Genomic DNA, 14373 nt, shown 5'->3' with positions numbered 1-14373 from the left:
CCACTACTTATGAGATATCTCCGTAACCGATGTGCAAGGGCTACACCACAGCCCGTCAACGCAGATAGAATTCGACTCCAACTCTCGCAGTCGAGTATTTCGTATCGTGTACAACATGGATAAATAATTGAGAGCCACTCCTTTGTTTTGTTATACTTAATTTGGGTCCCAGATCGAGGCTTCAATGGAAAAGTAGAAAACTCATCTGTAAAGACACTAGTCTTCCACTACCAGACACCATGAGGTGCGACCGTTATGGCGGTGTCCCAAACCCTTACCTGCTCACCTCTGCCTTGAGCATGTGATGAACCAGTATTGGTTTAAAGTTGCTCTAATGGATATTGTCAATCATGTCTTAACGAGTTCTATCCTGCGGTGGGATAGATAGCTTTGACACAGCGTAAAATGAGGTGCCAAACAAATAAGGCCTACGTCACTGGAGCATATGGTTGAGTTTGTTTGTAGAACTAATTGACTGGAGACCCATTCCGGAATTGGTTAAAGGTTGTTGTTCAATAGGTTACCCTACTTCAAACTGCGGTTGTCAAAAAAATAAAAAATACAATGCGAAAATATACCATGCATGTTATACCCAATGGCACAATTATTGTGTCCTAGTGGGGTAAAGGGGTATTCTCACTCCTAGCGCAGTGATCCACCCATAAAATCACAATTTGTCCTCGGACGCGAATGTGTGACAAGCTTAGGATTGAAGCATGTGAAGCACCAGCTTCCTCGTGTATATCTCATGGTTATAAGACGAATGTAATCCTATTCTAAGTGTTTCACCCTTTGATGTGTTGATAGAATTCAGCCTAGGTTCGAAACTTACAGGAGTCCTCTAGTCCGAGGCTAGTTAAATTCAGGAAGGACTAGTGACAACCACTTTTTTCTGGCAACTCTGTAGCAGATCATTGTTGGAGACTTGTGTGAATTATCTTCCTGAGGCAAGAGAGTTAACTGACTATAAAAGTCCAGTTTCCACCCTTGCCGAACTAGGCTGGTATTATGGATAACTTCTTTAAGAGGCATTCAGAAGTTAGAGTACTGAGTAAGGATAAGATATATGGATGATCAACTTCTTTATTACAATTAGGAGTGACGTTTCGGTGTAGGTTCTAACATAACAAGCTTCTCCACTCCAGTGTTACAGCATGTTAAACCTACTCATCTGTATAAGGTGAGGTGAAATGGGGTTTAACGTCGCGTCCAAGATTATTGCACTTATATAGCAACGTGCATGTACGTGTGTGTGTTTGTGTGGCTGCTTGTACTAGTCCGGACTGATGGCGATTTATAGTGCTAGCTCACTGAGATACCATGCCGCAGTTTAACATGAATACCCCACTCAGACACAGTATACTGACTCCGAGCAGACCAGTCCTTGTTTTAGCCCCTTAATGCCGAGCGCCAGACAGGGTAACAACAAGTACCATCTTTTAACGACTCTTTGTATGACGCAGCCGGGGATTGAACCCCGGACCTTCTGCTCTCCGGGCGGATGCTCTACCACTAGACCACGGAGGCTGTCCTCAACTGAATAAACACTGCCTCCTGTATATATACTTGTCAACCATACTCTGTACAACGGTGTTAGAACCTACACCAAAACTTCACTCCTAATCGAAATAAAGAAGTTGTTAATCCATATATCTTATCCTTACATGGTATTATAGAGTTAGATTTTGGCTGGACTAACCAGTTTATCCATAGTCCAATCAAACTCGTGCCACGAAATCAAAATCCGGTTGGTAACCTGTTATGCAGATTTCGGTCGATTGCAGGATTTGCAAAGCATGTGCACGGCCAACACGGTGTCAACAGATGTTTCCAAATCTTCACATGTTTTTAATCAAGGTGCTCAGGTGATCTGATGCACTTTGCGATGTAAGATCCGTTTTATCACAATACAGATCTTGATTTTCGATCAGATTGTCTTAACTGGATGCCACCATTTTGTTTAAGGAAATGCAAGTGATATGAGGGGTGGATGAATGACACATGTCTGCTTGTAACTAGCCTTGTCTCACAAAAAGCCTTATTATCTCTCTTCCATCTGCCCCTTCTGTAATTCAAAAATCCTACATGAAGCAAGTCTAGATTTTCCTCAGGTTTCTCCCACCTCATTGGGGCTCCTTTTCAATTTAGTCGTATTTGTTTCTATATTTTCAGAGAGTTAGCGTTAGTTTAGTTTGTAGCACACACAGGGGGACTCTGGGTAGGGTAGGTCCCAGTGCCACACCCATCCCACCTTGCTGGAGTTAGCGTCGTCTAGCTTGTAGCAATCAATCTTGCACTCTTGCGATCAATCTCTGACTTGTCTGATTGTGTGTCTTTGCACCAAGACAACATGGGTTTCTGTTGTGATTTCAGTCACTGACTTCCTGGGTCCAGATGTAATTATTTACAGGCCGCCTGGAATTTTACTGACAATGGTGTAACAATTGACTTGCCATTGCATGTGTTTGTGATGGGTGCCACCAATGGGGCAGGATACGATCACCTTTTCGCAAACACCTGGTATCATCACTATTTGATAGCAATTCATAAACATACTCATGATATAGTCGGAATCGTACTATCGACTCTGCTTTGTGTAGAGATTTCTATTGGACATAGAAAGCGTTTTATCACTTTAAACTGACAAACTCTCTGTTTCCAGCGAAGCACAACGTCCTGGTGTATCTGGAGGACGGGATCTCACAGCTCCTGGAGCACAGGGAGGACAATCCTAAAGTCAGCGCTGTCAAGTTTATCAGTGACTAGTAAGTGATTCCGACTCCCAACACAGACAGTAACCAATTTCCTCTAGTATGTACAGTTAATGTCATTGAATGTCATTGAATGTCATTGAATGTCAGTGAATGTCAGTGAATGTCAGTGAATGTCCCCGGGTCTTGTAAAGCATTTCGATTGATGTCCCCCCTCCCTCTCATGTCATGTGAGACCGCCTCTGATGGTAGAGCGGAAGGTCCGGGGTTCCATCCCCGACTGCGTCATACCAAACGATGTTAAAAGATGGTACCTGTTGTTACCCTGTCTGGCGCTCAGCATTAAGGGGCTAAAACAAGGACTGGTCTGCTTGGAGTCAGTATACTGTGTCTGAGTGGGGTATTCATGTTAAACTGCGGCATGGTATCTCATTGAGCTAGCACTATAAATCGGCATCAGTCTAGTACAAGCAGCCACACACATACATACACGTGCATGCGCGTCACTATATAAGTGCGATAATCTTGGATGCGATTAAACCCCATTTCACCTCACCTCATGTCATGTGACCTTGTCTTGTGTGTTTTCAGCTTTTCAAGTCTCCGTGACGGCAACCACACCATGTTCCGCGAGTACGTCTTCGTCCGCTCCACGCCACACAATCGAGCTTCTTTTGTGAAACTCTTCTGGAAGTGCTACAAACAAATCGGCAAAAAGGGAGGTAGGATATCTGTAGCTGATATAGGGAGTGGTGGCACGTGGGCATGTGCACAGTGCACAGATCACAAATCAGGTGAAGTTAAGCAACGTCGGTCGCGGAGTTTCTAGGGCTTCGGTCCTGCCCCACACTGAAGCACATGTAACACATGTGGTGTCACCTTGGGCAAGGGACTTTGTACGAAATGTGCCTCTGTTCATCCAGCAGTGAATGGGTACCCGGTAGGATGAGATGGCAATGTGGTTGTTAACCTTCTAGTGCCTAACAGGGGCGGTCGGGTAGCCTAGTGGTTAAAGCGTTCGCTCGTCACGCCGAAGACCCGGGTTCGATTCCCGACGTGGGTACAATGTGTGAAGCCCATTTCTGGTGTCCCCCGCCGTGATATTGCTGGAATATTGCTAAAAGCGGCGTAAAATCATACTCACTCACTCTAGTGCCTAACAGGCAGCTTGGGTTGTATACTCCCCAGGGAGCTAAGAATGATTCTTCAGTGCACACTGATCCAGTGACCGGGGTAATAATAGCTCTGAGCATGCCCCTGAGTGGTGTGGAAATATACATAGCCTATTATACTCTCTGGTAATGACATTAATAGCCACATGAGAGGCTACTGTTCAGTTGTTATTGGTCAATCACATGAGAGGCTACTGTTCAGTTGTTATTGGTCAATCACATGATAGGCTACTGTTCAGTTGTTATTGGTCAATCACATGATAGGCTACTGTTCAGTTGTTATTGGTCAATCACATGATAGGCTACTGTTCAGTTGTTATTGGTCAATCACATGAGAGGCTACTGTTCAGTTGTTGTTGGTCAATCACATGAGAGGCTACTGTTCAGTTGTTATTGGTCAATCACATGAGAGGCTACTGTTCAGTTGTTATTGGTCAATCACATGAGAGGCTACTGTTCAGTTGTTATTGGTCAATCACATGATAGGCTACTGTTCAGTTGTTGTTAGTCAATCACATGATAGGCTACTGTTTAGTTGTTGTTATTGGTCAATCACATGAGAGGCTACTGTTCAGTTGTTATTGGTCAATCACATGAGAGGCTACTGTTCAGTTGTTATTGGTCAATCACATGAGAGGCTACTGTTCAGTTGTTATTGGTCAATCACATGATAGGCTACTGTTCAGTTGTTGTTAGTCAATCACATGATAGGCTACTGTTCAGTTGTTATTGGTCAATCACATGATAGGCTACTGTTCAGTTGTTGTTGGTCAATCACATGATAGGCTACTGTTTAGTTGTTGTTGGTCAATCACATGATAGGCTACTGTTCAGTTGTTATTGGTCAATCACATGATATGCTACTGTTCAGTTGTTATTGGTCAATCACATGATAGGCTACTGTTTAGTTGTTGTTGTTGGTCAATCACATGATAGGCTACTGTTCAGTTGTTATTGGTCAATCACATGATAGGCTACTGTTTAGTTGTTATTGGTCAATCACATGATAGGCTACTGTTCAGTTGTTGTTGGTCAATCACATGATAGGCTACTGTTCAGTTGTTATTGGTCAATCACATGATAGGCTACTTCTCAGTTGTTGTTGGTCAATCACATGATAGGCTACTGTTCAGTTGTTATTGGTCAATCACATGATAGGCTACTGTTTAGTTGTTGTTGTTGGTCAATCACATGATAGGCTACTGTTTAGTTGTTGTTGTTGGTCAATCACATGATAGGCTACTGTTCAGTTGTTATTGGTCAATCACATGATAGGCTACTGTTCAGTTGTTGTTATTGGTCAATCACATGATAGGCTACTGTTCAGTTGTTATTGGTCAATCACATGATAGGCTACTGTTCAGTTGTTGTTGGTCAATCACATGATAGGCTACTGCTCAGTTGTTGTTGGTCAATCACATGATAGGCTACTGTTCAGTTGTTATTGGTCAATCACATGATAGGCTACTGTTCAGTTGTTATTGGTCAATCACATGATAGGCTACTGTTCAGTTGTTATTGGTCAATCACATGATAGGCTACTGTTCAGTTGTTATTGGTCAATCACATGATAGGCTACTGTTCAGTTGTTATTGGTCAATCACATGATAGGCTACTGTTCAGTTGTTATTGGTCAATCACATGATAGGCTACTGTTCAGTTGTTATTGGTCAATCACATGATAGGCTACTGTTCAGTTGTTATTGGTCAATCACATGATAGGCTACTGTTCAGTTGTTGTTGGTCAATCACATGATAGGCTACTGTTCAGTTGTTATTGGTCAATCACATGATAGGCTACTGTTCAGTTGTTATAGGTCAATCACATGATAGGCTACTGTTCAGTTGTTATTGGTCAATCACATGATATGCTACTGTTCAGTTGTTATTGGTCAATCACATGATAGGCTACTGTTCAGTTGTTATTGGTCAATCACATGATAGGCTACTGTTCAGTTGTTATTGGTCAATCACATGATAGGCTACTGTTCAGTTGTTATTGGTCAATCACATGATAGGCTACTGTTTAGTTGTTATTGGTCAATCACATGAAAGGCTACTGTTCAGTTGTTATTGGTCAATCACATGATAGGCTACTGTTCAGTTGTTATTGGTCAATCACATGATAGGCTACTGTTTAGTTGTTATTGGTCAATCACATGATAGGCTACTGTTTAGTTGTTATTGGTCAATCACATGATAGGCTACTGTTTAGTTGTTATTGGTCAATCACATGCAAGGCTACTGTTCAGTTGTTATTGGTCAATCACATGATAGGCTACTGTTTAGTTGTTATTGGTCAATCACATGATAGGCTACTGTTCAGTTGTTATTGGTCAATCACATGATAGGCTACTGTTTAGTTGTTATTGGTCAATCACATGAAAGGCTACTGTTCAGTTGTTATTGGTCAATCACATGATAGGCTACTGTTCAGTTGTTATTGGTCAATCACATGATAGGCTACTGTTTAGTTGTTATTGGTCAATCACATGATAGGCTACTGTTTAGTTGTTATTGGTCAATCACATGATAGGCTACTGTTTAGTTGTTATTGGTCAATCACATGATAGGCTACTGTTCAGTTGTTGTTATTGGTCAATCACATGCAAGGCTACTGTTCAGTTGTTATTGGTCAATGTCTGTTACAGATCTGCTGAGTATCCAGGAGTACCACTCCCTGCTTGGGCTGCTGTGTGCCGACTTCCCCTTCACCATGGTCCAGAAGACAGCCAGGTACCCCCCACACACACACACACACACACAGCCAGGTAACACACCAACACACACAGACAGGTACCCCCTACACTCAGACAGACTCACACACAGACACACCCAGCCAGGAACCCCCTAGACTCAGACACACACCCAACCACCCACACCTACACCCACAGACAAACAGACACACAGCCAGCCAGACAGGTACCCCCTACACTCAGACAGACTCACACACAGACACACAGACAGACACACATCCAGGTACCCCCTACACTCAGACAGACTCACATACAGACACACACAGCCAGGAACCCCCTACACTCAGACACACACCCAACCACCCACACCTACACCCACAGACAAACAGACACACAGCCAGCCAGACAGGTACCCCCTACACTGAGACAGACTCACACACACACACACACACACACACACACACACACACACACACACACACACACACACACACACACACACACACACACACACACACACACACACACACACAGAGCCAGGTACCCCCTACACTCAGACACACACCCAACCACCCACACCTACACCCACAGACAAACAGACACACAGCCAGCCAGACAGGTACCCCCTACACTGAGACAGACTCACACACACACACACACACACAGAGCCAGGTACCCCCTACACTCAGACACACACCCAACCACCCACACCTACACCCACAGACAAACAGACACACAGCCAGCCAGACAGGTACCCCCTACACTCAGACAGACTCACACACAGACACACAGACAGACACACAGCCAGGTACCCCCTACACTCAGACAGACTCACATACAGACACACACAGCCAGGAACCCCCTAGACTCAGACAGACAGACAGACACACAGCCAGCCAGACAGGTACCCCCTACACTCAGACAGACTCACACACAGACACACACAGCCAGGAACCCCCTATACACACAGACACAGACAGCCAGGTACCCCTTATACACACAGACGCACACAGACACACACAGACACACGCAGCAAAGTATCCCCCTCACACAGACACACGTAGACACATATAGATGTGTATCTACCTGTAGTGGTGTATCTACCTGTAGTGGTGTATCTACCTGTAGTTGTGTATCTACCTGTAGTGGTGTATCTACCTGTAGTGGTGTATCTACCTGTAGTGGTGTATCTACCTGTAGTGGTGTATCTACCTGTAACTGTGTATCTACCTGTAGTGGTGTATCTACCTGTAGTGGTGTATCTACCTGTAGTTGTGTATCTACCTGTAGTTGTGTATCTACCTGTAGTGGTGTATCTACCTGTAGTGGTGTATCTACCTGTAGTGGTGTATCTACCTGTAACTGTGTATCTACCTGTAGTGGTGTATCTACCTGTAGTGGTGTATCTACCTGTAACTGTGTATCTACCTGTAGTGGTGTATCTACCTGTAACTGTGTATCTACCTGTAGTTGTGTATCTACCTGTAGTTGTGTATCCACCTGTAACTGTGTATCTACCTGTAGTGTTGTATCTACCTGTAGCTGTGTATCTACCTGTAGTTGTGTATCTACCTGTAACTGTGTATCTACCTGTAGTTGTGTATCTACCTGTAGTGGTGTATCTACCTTTAACTGTGTATCCACCTGTAGTTGTGTATCTACCTGTAACTGTGTATCTACCTGTAGTGGTGTATCTACCTGTAGCTGTGTATCTACCAGTAGTGGGGTATCTACCTTTAACTGTGTATCTACCTGTAGTGGTGTATGTACCTGTACCTGTGTATCTACCTGTAGTTGTGTATCTACCTGTAGTGGTGCATCTACCTGTAACTGTCATGACTTCCAATGCAGGATCATCTTGATCGACGATGCCCTCGACTGCCTCATCTGCTTCTCCGACTTCATCTATGCATTGCAGGTGCAGTTCTATTACGAAGGTGAGAGCGTTCAAAAGTTCCCAATCCACATGTCTTTCTGGCTGATAATACATTACAATAATACAATTGTACAATGATGCAATACAATTCCCTCACTTGTCCAGACGGCCTCCGTGGTCTAGTGGTAGAGTGTCCGCCCAGAGAGCAGAAGGTCCGGGGTTCAATCCCCGGCTGCGTCATACCAAAAGACATCAAAAGATGGTACTTGTTGTTACCCTGTCTGGTGCTCGGCATTAAGGGGCTTAAACAAGGACTGATCGGCTCGGAGTCAGTATACTGTGTCTGAGTGGGGTATTCATGTTAAACTGCGGCATGATATCTCGGTGAGCTAGCACTATAAATTGGCATCAGTCTCATTCCGAAAAGGTAGTGGAAACTCCTGTGCTGTGTTCCCAAGAACAGAAAAAACATCTCAGCGTGCCACACAACCGCACCAGAAGCACTTGACCAAGCCGGCATGCTCGTCACTCTCTCATTTTCAAGTCTACAGTGTGCATGGAAAAAATTTGTCTGTGCTTTCGTAATCCAAGCCATCCTATCTGAATTAATAGTTTTTCATAAAAGTTGTCGCTTGGATTACATTCTTCAAACCTTAGCTCTTCATACCATAACTTTTTCAAATTTAACTTACTTGTTTTACAAAGTTTGGTTAAATGTTAACCATTTTGATATGATGAGATTTTGTGACATCTGCCGCAAGCGTGTTCCAGATTGTGATCCGCACCCCATCTGTTCAAGGTGGATCATAAAAGACGATATTTAATCCACTTTTCTTCCTCATAACAAGAAGACTAAGGTAACACCCACTTTTCCTTCAGACGACATGTTTTTGAGGTCACCGCTGAGATTGATGCTGAGTGTCCTTCACCTGACACCCTTTGCAGTCCCTCGACACTTTCATCTGAAGGGATCCCTCTTATTATCTGATGCTAAAGTTTGACACAGATCAGGATACGCCCTCACCATAAAATCATTCAGCTAACGTTGAACCAACACCAATTAGACGGGAGAATAATGAGGTTCGGCACCGATGCAACCTCTATGAAGTGATGGTCACTGTTCTGAAGATCAATACCTGTGTCTAAACACAACAGATCATCGCAACGCTGACAACCGCCTTGACGTTTTACACAGTCGTCCTGTACTCCCGGGTACCCAGACTCCCGGAATCATCCTTCATAACCTTCATGATTCTCACCTGGGGATTCAAACGTCACAGATTTACAGGGAACTGACTACATATAAACCCTTAAACTTCAGAACTCGACACATCACTTTGTACATCTACCATAAAGTTCACACTGGATTGTCAGTGTGTGGAGCATTGGACCTCGTCCCCGACAAGAATGCAGTTTTTCATGTTTTTTGCACAGGATGATTTACCTGTCACGTGTCAAGCTTTCACTGACTGTAAACAACTTTGCTGGAAGTAGGTCAGACCGACCTAATGAGAGACGTGCACCTTCACAGATCGGTTTGCCTGATTACTTGCATGTGATGCCGCTCCCGCACGATCAGATCAGTGAGAATGGGCCACTAACTTCAGTAGACGCCCGATGACGTCATGTGGAGTACTTCACGCTGAGGCCCCGACCGCCATGGTCACCTCAATATAAGAACGGGAGCACTTATACGACACCCGGAAGGACAAGTCATCCCTTACTTTTGAGGATCTGGAATTGGTGAAAACAGACGCATTGATGCAGCATACGCTTCAAATGTTCTCTACGCTCCTTCACGGCACAACTTTAACACTACCCTGCTTCTGCATGGTCTCATTCATGATACTTCGTACCATCATTCAGACCGAAGAATTATACATGCAGCCTCGATCTCCAAGATTCAGCTTACTTTCAACGGTCGTTACATCGAGACCTCGACAATCAGCTGGGGAATGCACTTATTACATCCACTTGGGACCAGCCCTGTGATCAGCAGACGAACGGAATCTCCATGTCAATACCTCCGCGGGTATATTTGCTACCAGATTTAACAGACAGGTTGCAACCTTCGTTTCTCCAGTTCCGGCGCCCTGGTTGTGACCAACAACGCCGTGACAATATGGTGGCAGACACACCAAGTACCACCGATAACACAGAAAATTAGACACACCATGTACCACCGATAACACAGAAAATCAGACACACCAAGTACCACCGATAACACAGAAAATCAGACACACCATGTACCACCAATAACACAGAACATCAGACACACCATGTACCACCAATAACACAGAACATCAGACACACCAAGTACCACCGATAACACAGAACATCAGACACACCAAGTACCACCGATAACACAGAACATCAGACACACCAAGTACCACCGATAAAACAGAACATCAGACGCACCAAGTACCACCGATAACACAGAAAATCAGAGACACCAAGTACCACCGATAACACAGAACATCAGACACACCAAGTACCACCAATAACGGAGAAAATCAGAGACACCAAGTACCACCGATAACACAGAAAATCAGACACCAAGTACCACCGATAACACAGAACATCAGACACACCAAGTACCACCGATAACACAGAACATCAGACACACCAAGTACCACCGATAACACAGAACATCAGACATACCAAGTACCACGGATAACAGAGAAATTCAGACACACCAAGAATCTGTTACTGCTTTTGGTTGTGCCTCATTGCCAGAGCTTGTCACATTAGCAGAGAAACCAACACTATAGCTCCAAACTGGCCAAACCTTCTACTCCATCATCACACCAAACAAGTTCATAAGAGGCTTCAGGTGTGGAACATATTACATTCCACCTCACTAGAAGAGGAACATATTACATTCCAGACCCGTGAAGATTCCGGGGTAGAATAGGTCTTCGGCAACCCATGCTTGCCGTAAAAAGGTGACTATGCTTGTCGTAAAAGGCGACTAACGGGATCGGGTGGTCAGGCTCGCTGACTTGGTTGATGCATGTCATTGATCCCAATAAAGTGGATCGATGCTCATGATATCAATCACTGGATTGTCTGGTCCAGATTCGATTATTTACAGACCACCGTCATATAGCTGGAATATTGCTGAGTGCGGCGTTAAACAACAAACCAACCAACCAACATATTACGTTCCACCTCACTAGAAGAGGAACATATTACGTTCCACCTCACTAGAAGAGGAACATATTACGTTCCACCTCACTAGAAGAGGAACATATTACGTTCCACCTCACTAGAAGAGGAACATATTACGTTCCACCTCACTAGAAGAGGAACATATTACGTTCCACCTCACTAGAAGAGGAACATATTACGTTCTATCTCACTAGAAGAGGAACATATTATGTTCTATCTCACTAGAAGAGGAACATATTACGTTCCACCTCACTAGAAGAGGAACATATTACGTTCCACCTCACTAGAAGAGGAACATATTACATTCTGCCTCTTGAACAAGATATTCAGACTGAGCAGCACAGACAGTCTTCAGATCTACGAGGAATTTATAGGATGATAAATGGAAGAGCTTTGACCAGTTTGCGAACTATAAAGGATTTACAGCAGCTAAAGTTACTTTACCACAAGTAGAAGAGCTCCTTTGTCTCTTACGTACCACAAGGAATCTCAAAAGTTCAACATTAGAAACCTCTCTTGCAGCCATCAGCTTCGATCTAACAATGCATAACGGAATCAAACTCACCAAAGCTGATAGCCTTTCTAGGATCGTACAGGCTTGAAGATCAGCTTAAGAAATTCAGAGCCCCAACCTGGGATGGGTATGTCCCATAACAACAAACTGATTTTGGACATCGGACTCAGAACACATCATTTCTACTGGTCTTAGCCACGACAGCTGGAATGTCATGTACACGAATTGACAGTGGCAAAATTGCATTGGATCATCTGAACCCGAGATGGGATTTTATCACCAAGAATCAGCTGCCTGGTCAACCAGACAGTTTCACATCCCACTCTCATCCATACTGGGATCATAGGACAGTGAAAGTTATCCCTATGTCCAGTTAGAGCACTACACATCTACCTGCAGAGGACAAGTTCCAGAAGGCAAAGAGTATAAGAAGACTGTTTATTCCGTTATCTTGGCATAATTCACAGAAGTATCCACAACAACCGTCTTCTTCTGGATGAGAGCAGTCACTCTCAGAGCCTACAAGGCAGCAGGCCTGGATCCACAACAACCATCTCCTTCTGGATGAGAGCAGCCACTCTCAGACTACAAGGCAGCAGGCCTGGATCCACAACAACCATCTCCTTCTGGATGAGAGCAGCCACTCTCAGACTACAAGGCAGCAGGCCTGGATCCACAACAACAATCTCCTTCTGGATGAGAGCAGCCACTCTCAGACTACAAGGCAGCAGGCCTGGATCCACAACAACCATCTCCTTCTGGATGAGAGCAGCCACTCTCAGACTACAAGGCAGCAGGCCTGGATCCACAACAACCATCTCCTTCTGGATGAGAGCAGCCGCTCTCAGACTACAAGGCAGCAGGCCTGGATCCACAACAACCATCTCCTTCTGGATGAGAGCAGCCACTCTCAGAGCCTACAAGGCAGCAGGCCTGGATCCACAAGAACCCTCTCCTTCTGGATGAGAGCAGCCACTCTCAGAGCCCACAAGGCAGCAGGCCTGGATCCACAACAACCATCACCTTCTGGATGAGAGCAGCCACTCTCAGACTACAAGGCAGCAGGCCTGGATCCACAACAACCATCTCCTTCTGGATGAGAGCAGCCACTCTCAGAGCCAACCAGGCAGCAGGCCTGGATCCACAACAACCATCTCCTTCTGGATGAGAGCAGCCACTCTCAGACCCCACAAGGCAGCAGGCCTGGATCCACAACAACCATCTCCTTCTGGATGAGAGCAGTCACTCTCAGAGCCCACAAGGCAGCAGGCCTGGATCCACAACAACCCTCTCCTTCTGGATGAGAGCAGCCACTCTCAGAGCCAACAAGGCAGCAGGCCTGGATCCACAACAACCCTCTCCTTCTGGATGAGAGCAGCCACTCTCAGGCCCCACAAGGCAGCAGACCTGGATCCACAACAACCATCTCCTTCTGGATGAGAGCAGCCACTCTCAGACTACAAGGCAGCAGGCCTGGATCCACAACAACCATCTCCTTCTGGATGAGAGCAGCCACTCTCAGAGCCTACAAGGCAGCAGACCTGGATCCACAACAACTCTCTCCTTCTGGATGAGAGCAGCCACTTTCAGAGCCTACAAGGCAGCAGGCCTGGATCCACAACAACCATCTTCTGGATGAGAGCAGTCACTCTCAGAGCCTACAAGGCAGCAGGCCTGGATCCACAACAACCATCTTCTGGATGAGAGCAGCCACTCTCAGAGCCTACAAGGCAGCAGGCCTGGATCCACAACAACTATCTCCTTCTGGATGAGAGCAGCCACTCTCAGAGCCTACAAGGCAGAAGGCCTGGATCCACAACAACCATCTCCTTCTGGATGAGAGCAGCCACTCTCAGAGCCTACAAGGCAGCAGGCCTGGATCCACAACAACCCTCTCCTTCTGGATGAGAGCAGTCACTCTCAGAGCCCACAAGGCAACAGGCCTGGATCCACAACAACCATCTCCTTCTGGATGAGAGCAGCCACTCTCAGAGCCCACAAGGCAGCAGGCCTGGATCCACAACCCTCTCCTTCTGGATGAGAGCAGTCACTCTCAGAGCCTACAAGGCAGCAGGCCTGGATCCACAACAACCATCTTCTGGATGAGAGCAGCCACTCTCAGAGCCCACAAGGCAGCAGGCCTGGATCCACAACAACCATCTTCTGGATGAGAGCAGCCACTCTCAGAGCCTACAAGGCAGCAGGCCTGGATCCACAACAACCATCTTCTGGA

General features: G+C 45.4%; 1 protein-coding gene across 2 annotated transcripts in view; it reads left to right on the top strand.

Moving 5' to 3' along the window:
* Positions 1–14373, top strand: part of LOC124119612 (UPF0705 protein C11orf49 homolog) — a 40641-nt gene that overhangs the window by 4560 nt on the left and 21708 nt on the right. For both annotated transcript variants that reach the window (XM_046482173.2, XM_046482174.2), the window contains exons 2-5: positions 2663–2765; positions 3303–3433; positions 6535–6619; positions 8431–8516. In XM_046482173.2, coding sequence (XP_046338129.2) covers positions 2663–2765; positions 3303–3433; positions 6535–6619; positions 8431–8516 — 405 coding nt within the window. The remainder of the gene's footprint in view (positions 1–2662; positions 2766–3302; positions 3434–6534; positions 6620–8430; positions 8517–14373) is intronic.

The sequence above is a fragment of the Haliotis rufescens genome, unplaced genomic scaffold (assembly GCF_023055435.1).
Source record: "Haliotis rufescens isolate VD_foot unplaced genomic scaffold, xgHalRufe1.0.p SCAF_6, whole genome shotgun sequence".
In the NCBI taxonomy this organism is placed as follows: Eukaryota; Metazoa; Mollusca; class Gastropoda; order Lepetellida; family Haliotidae; genus Haliotis; species Haliotis rufescens.
This window is presented reverse-complemented; position numbering and strand designations above follow the sequence as displayed.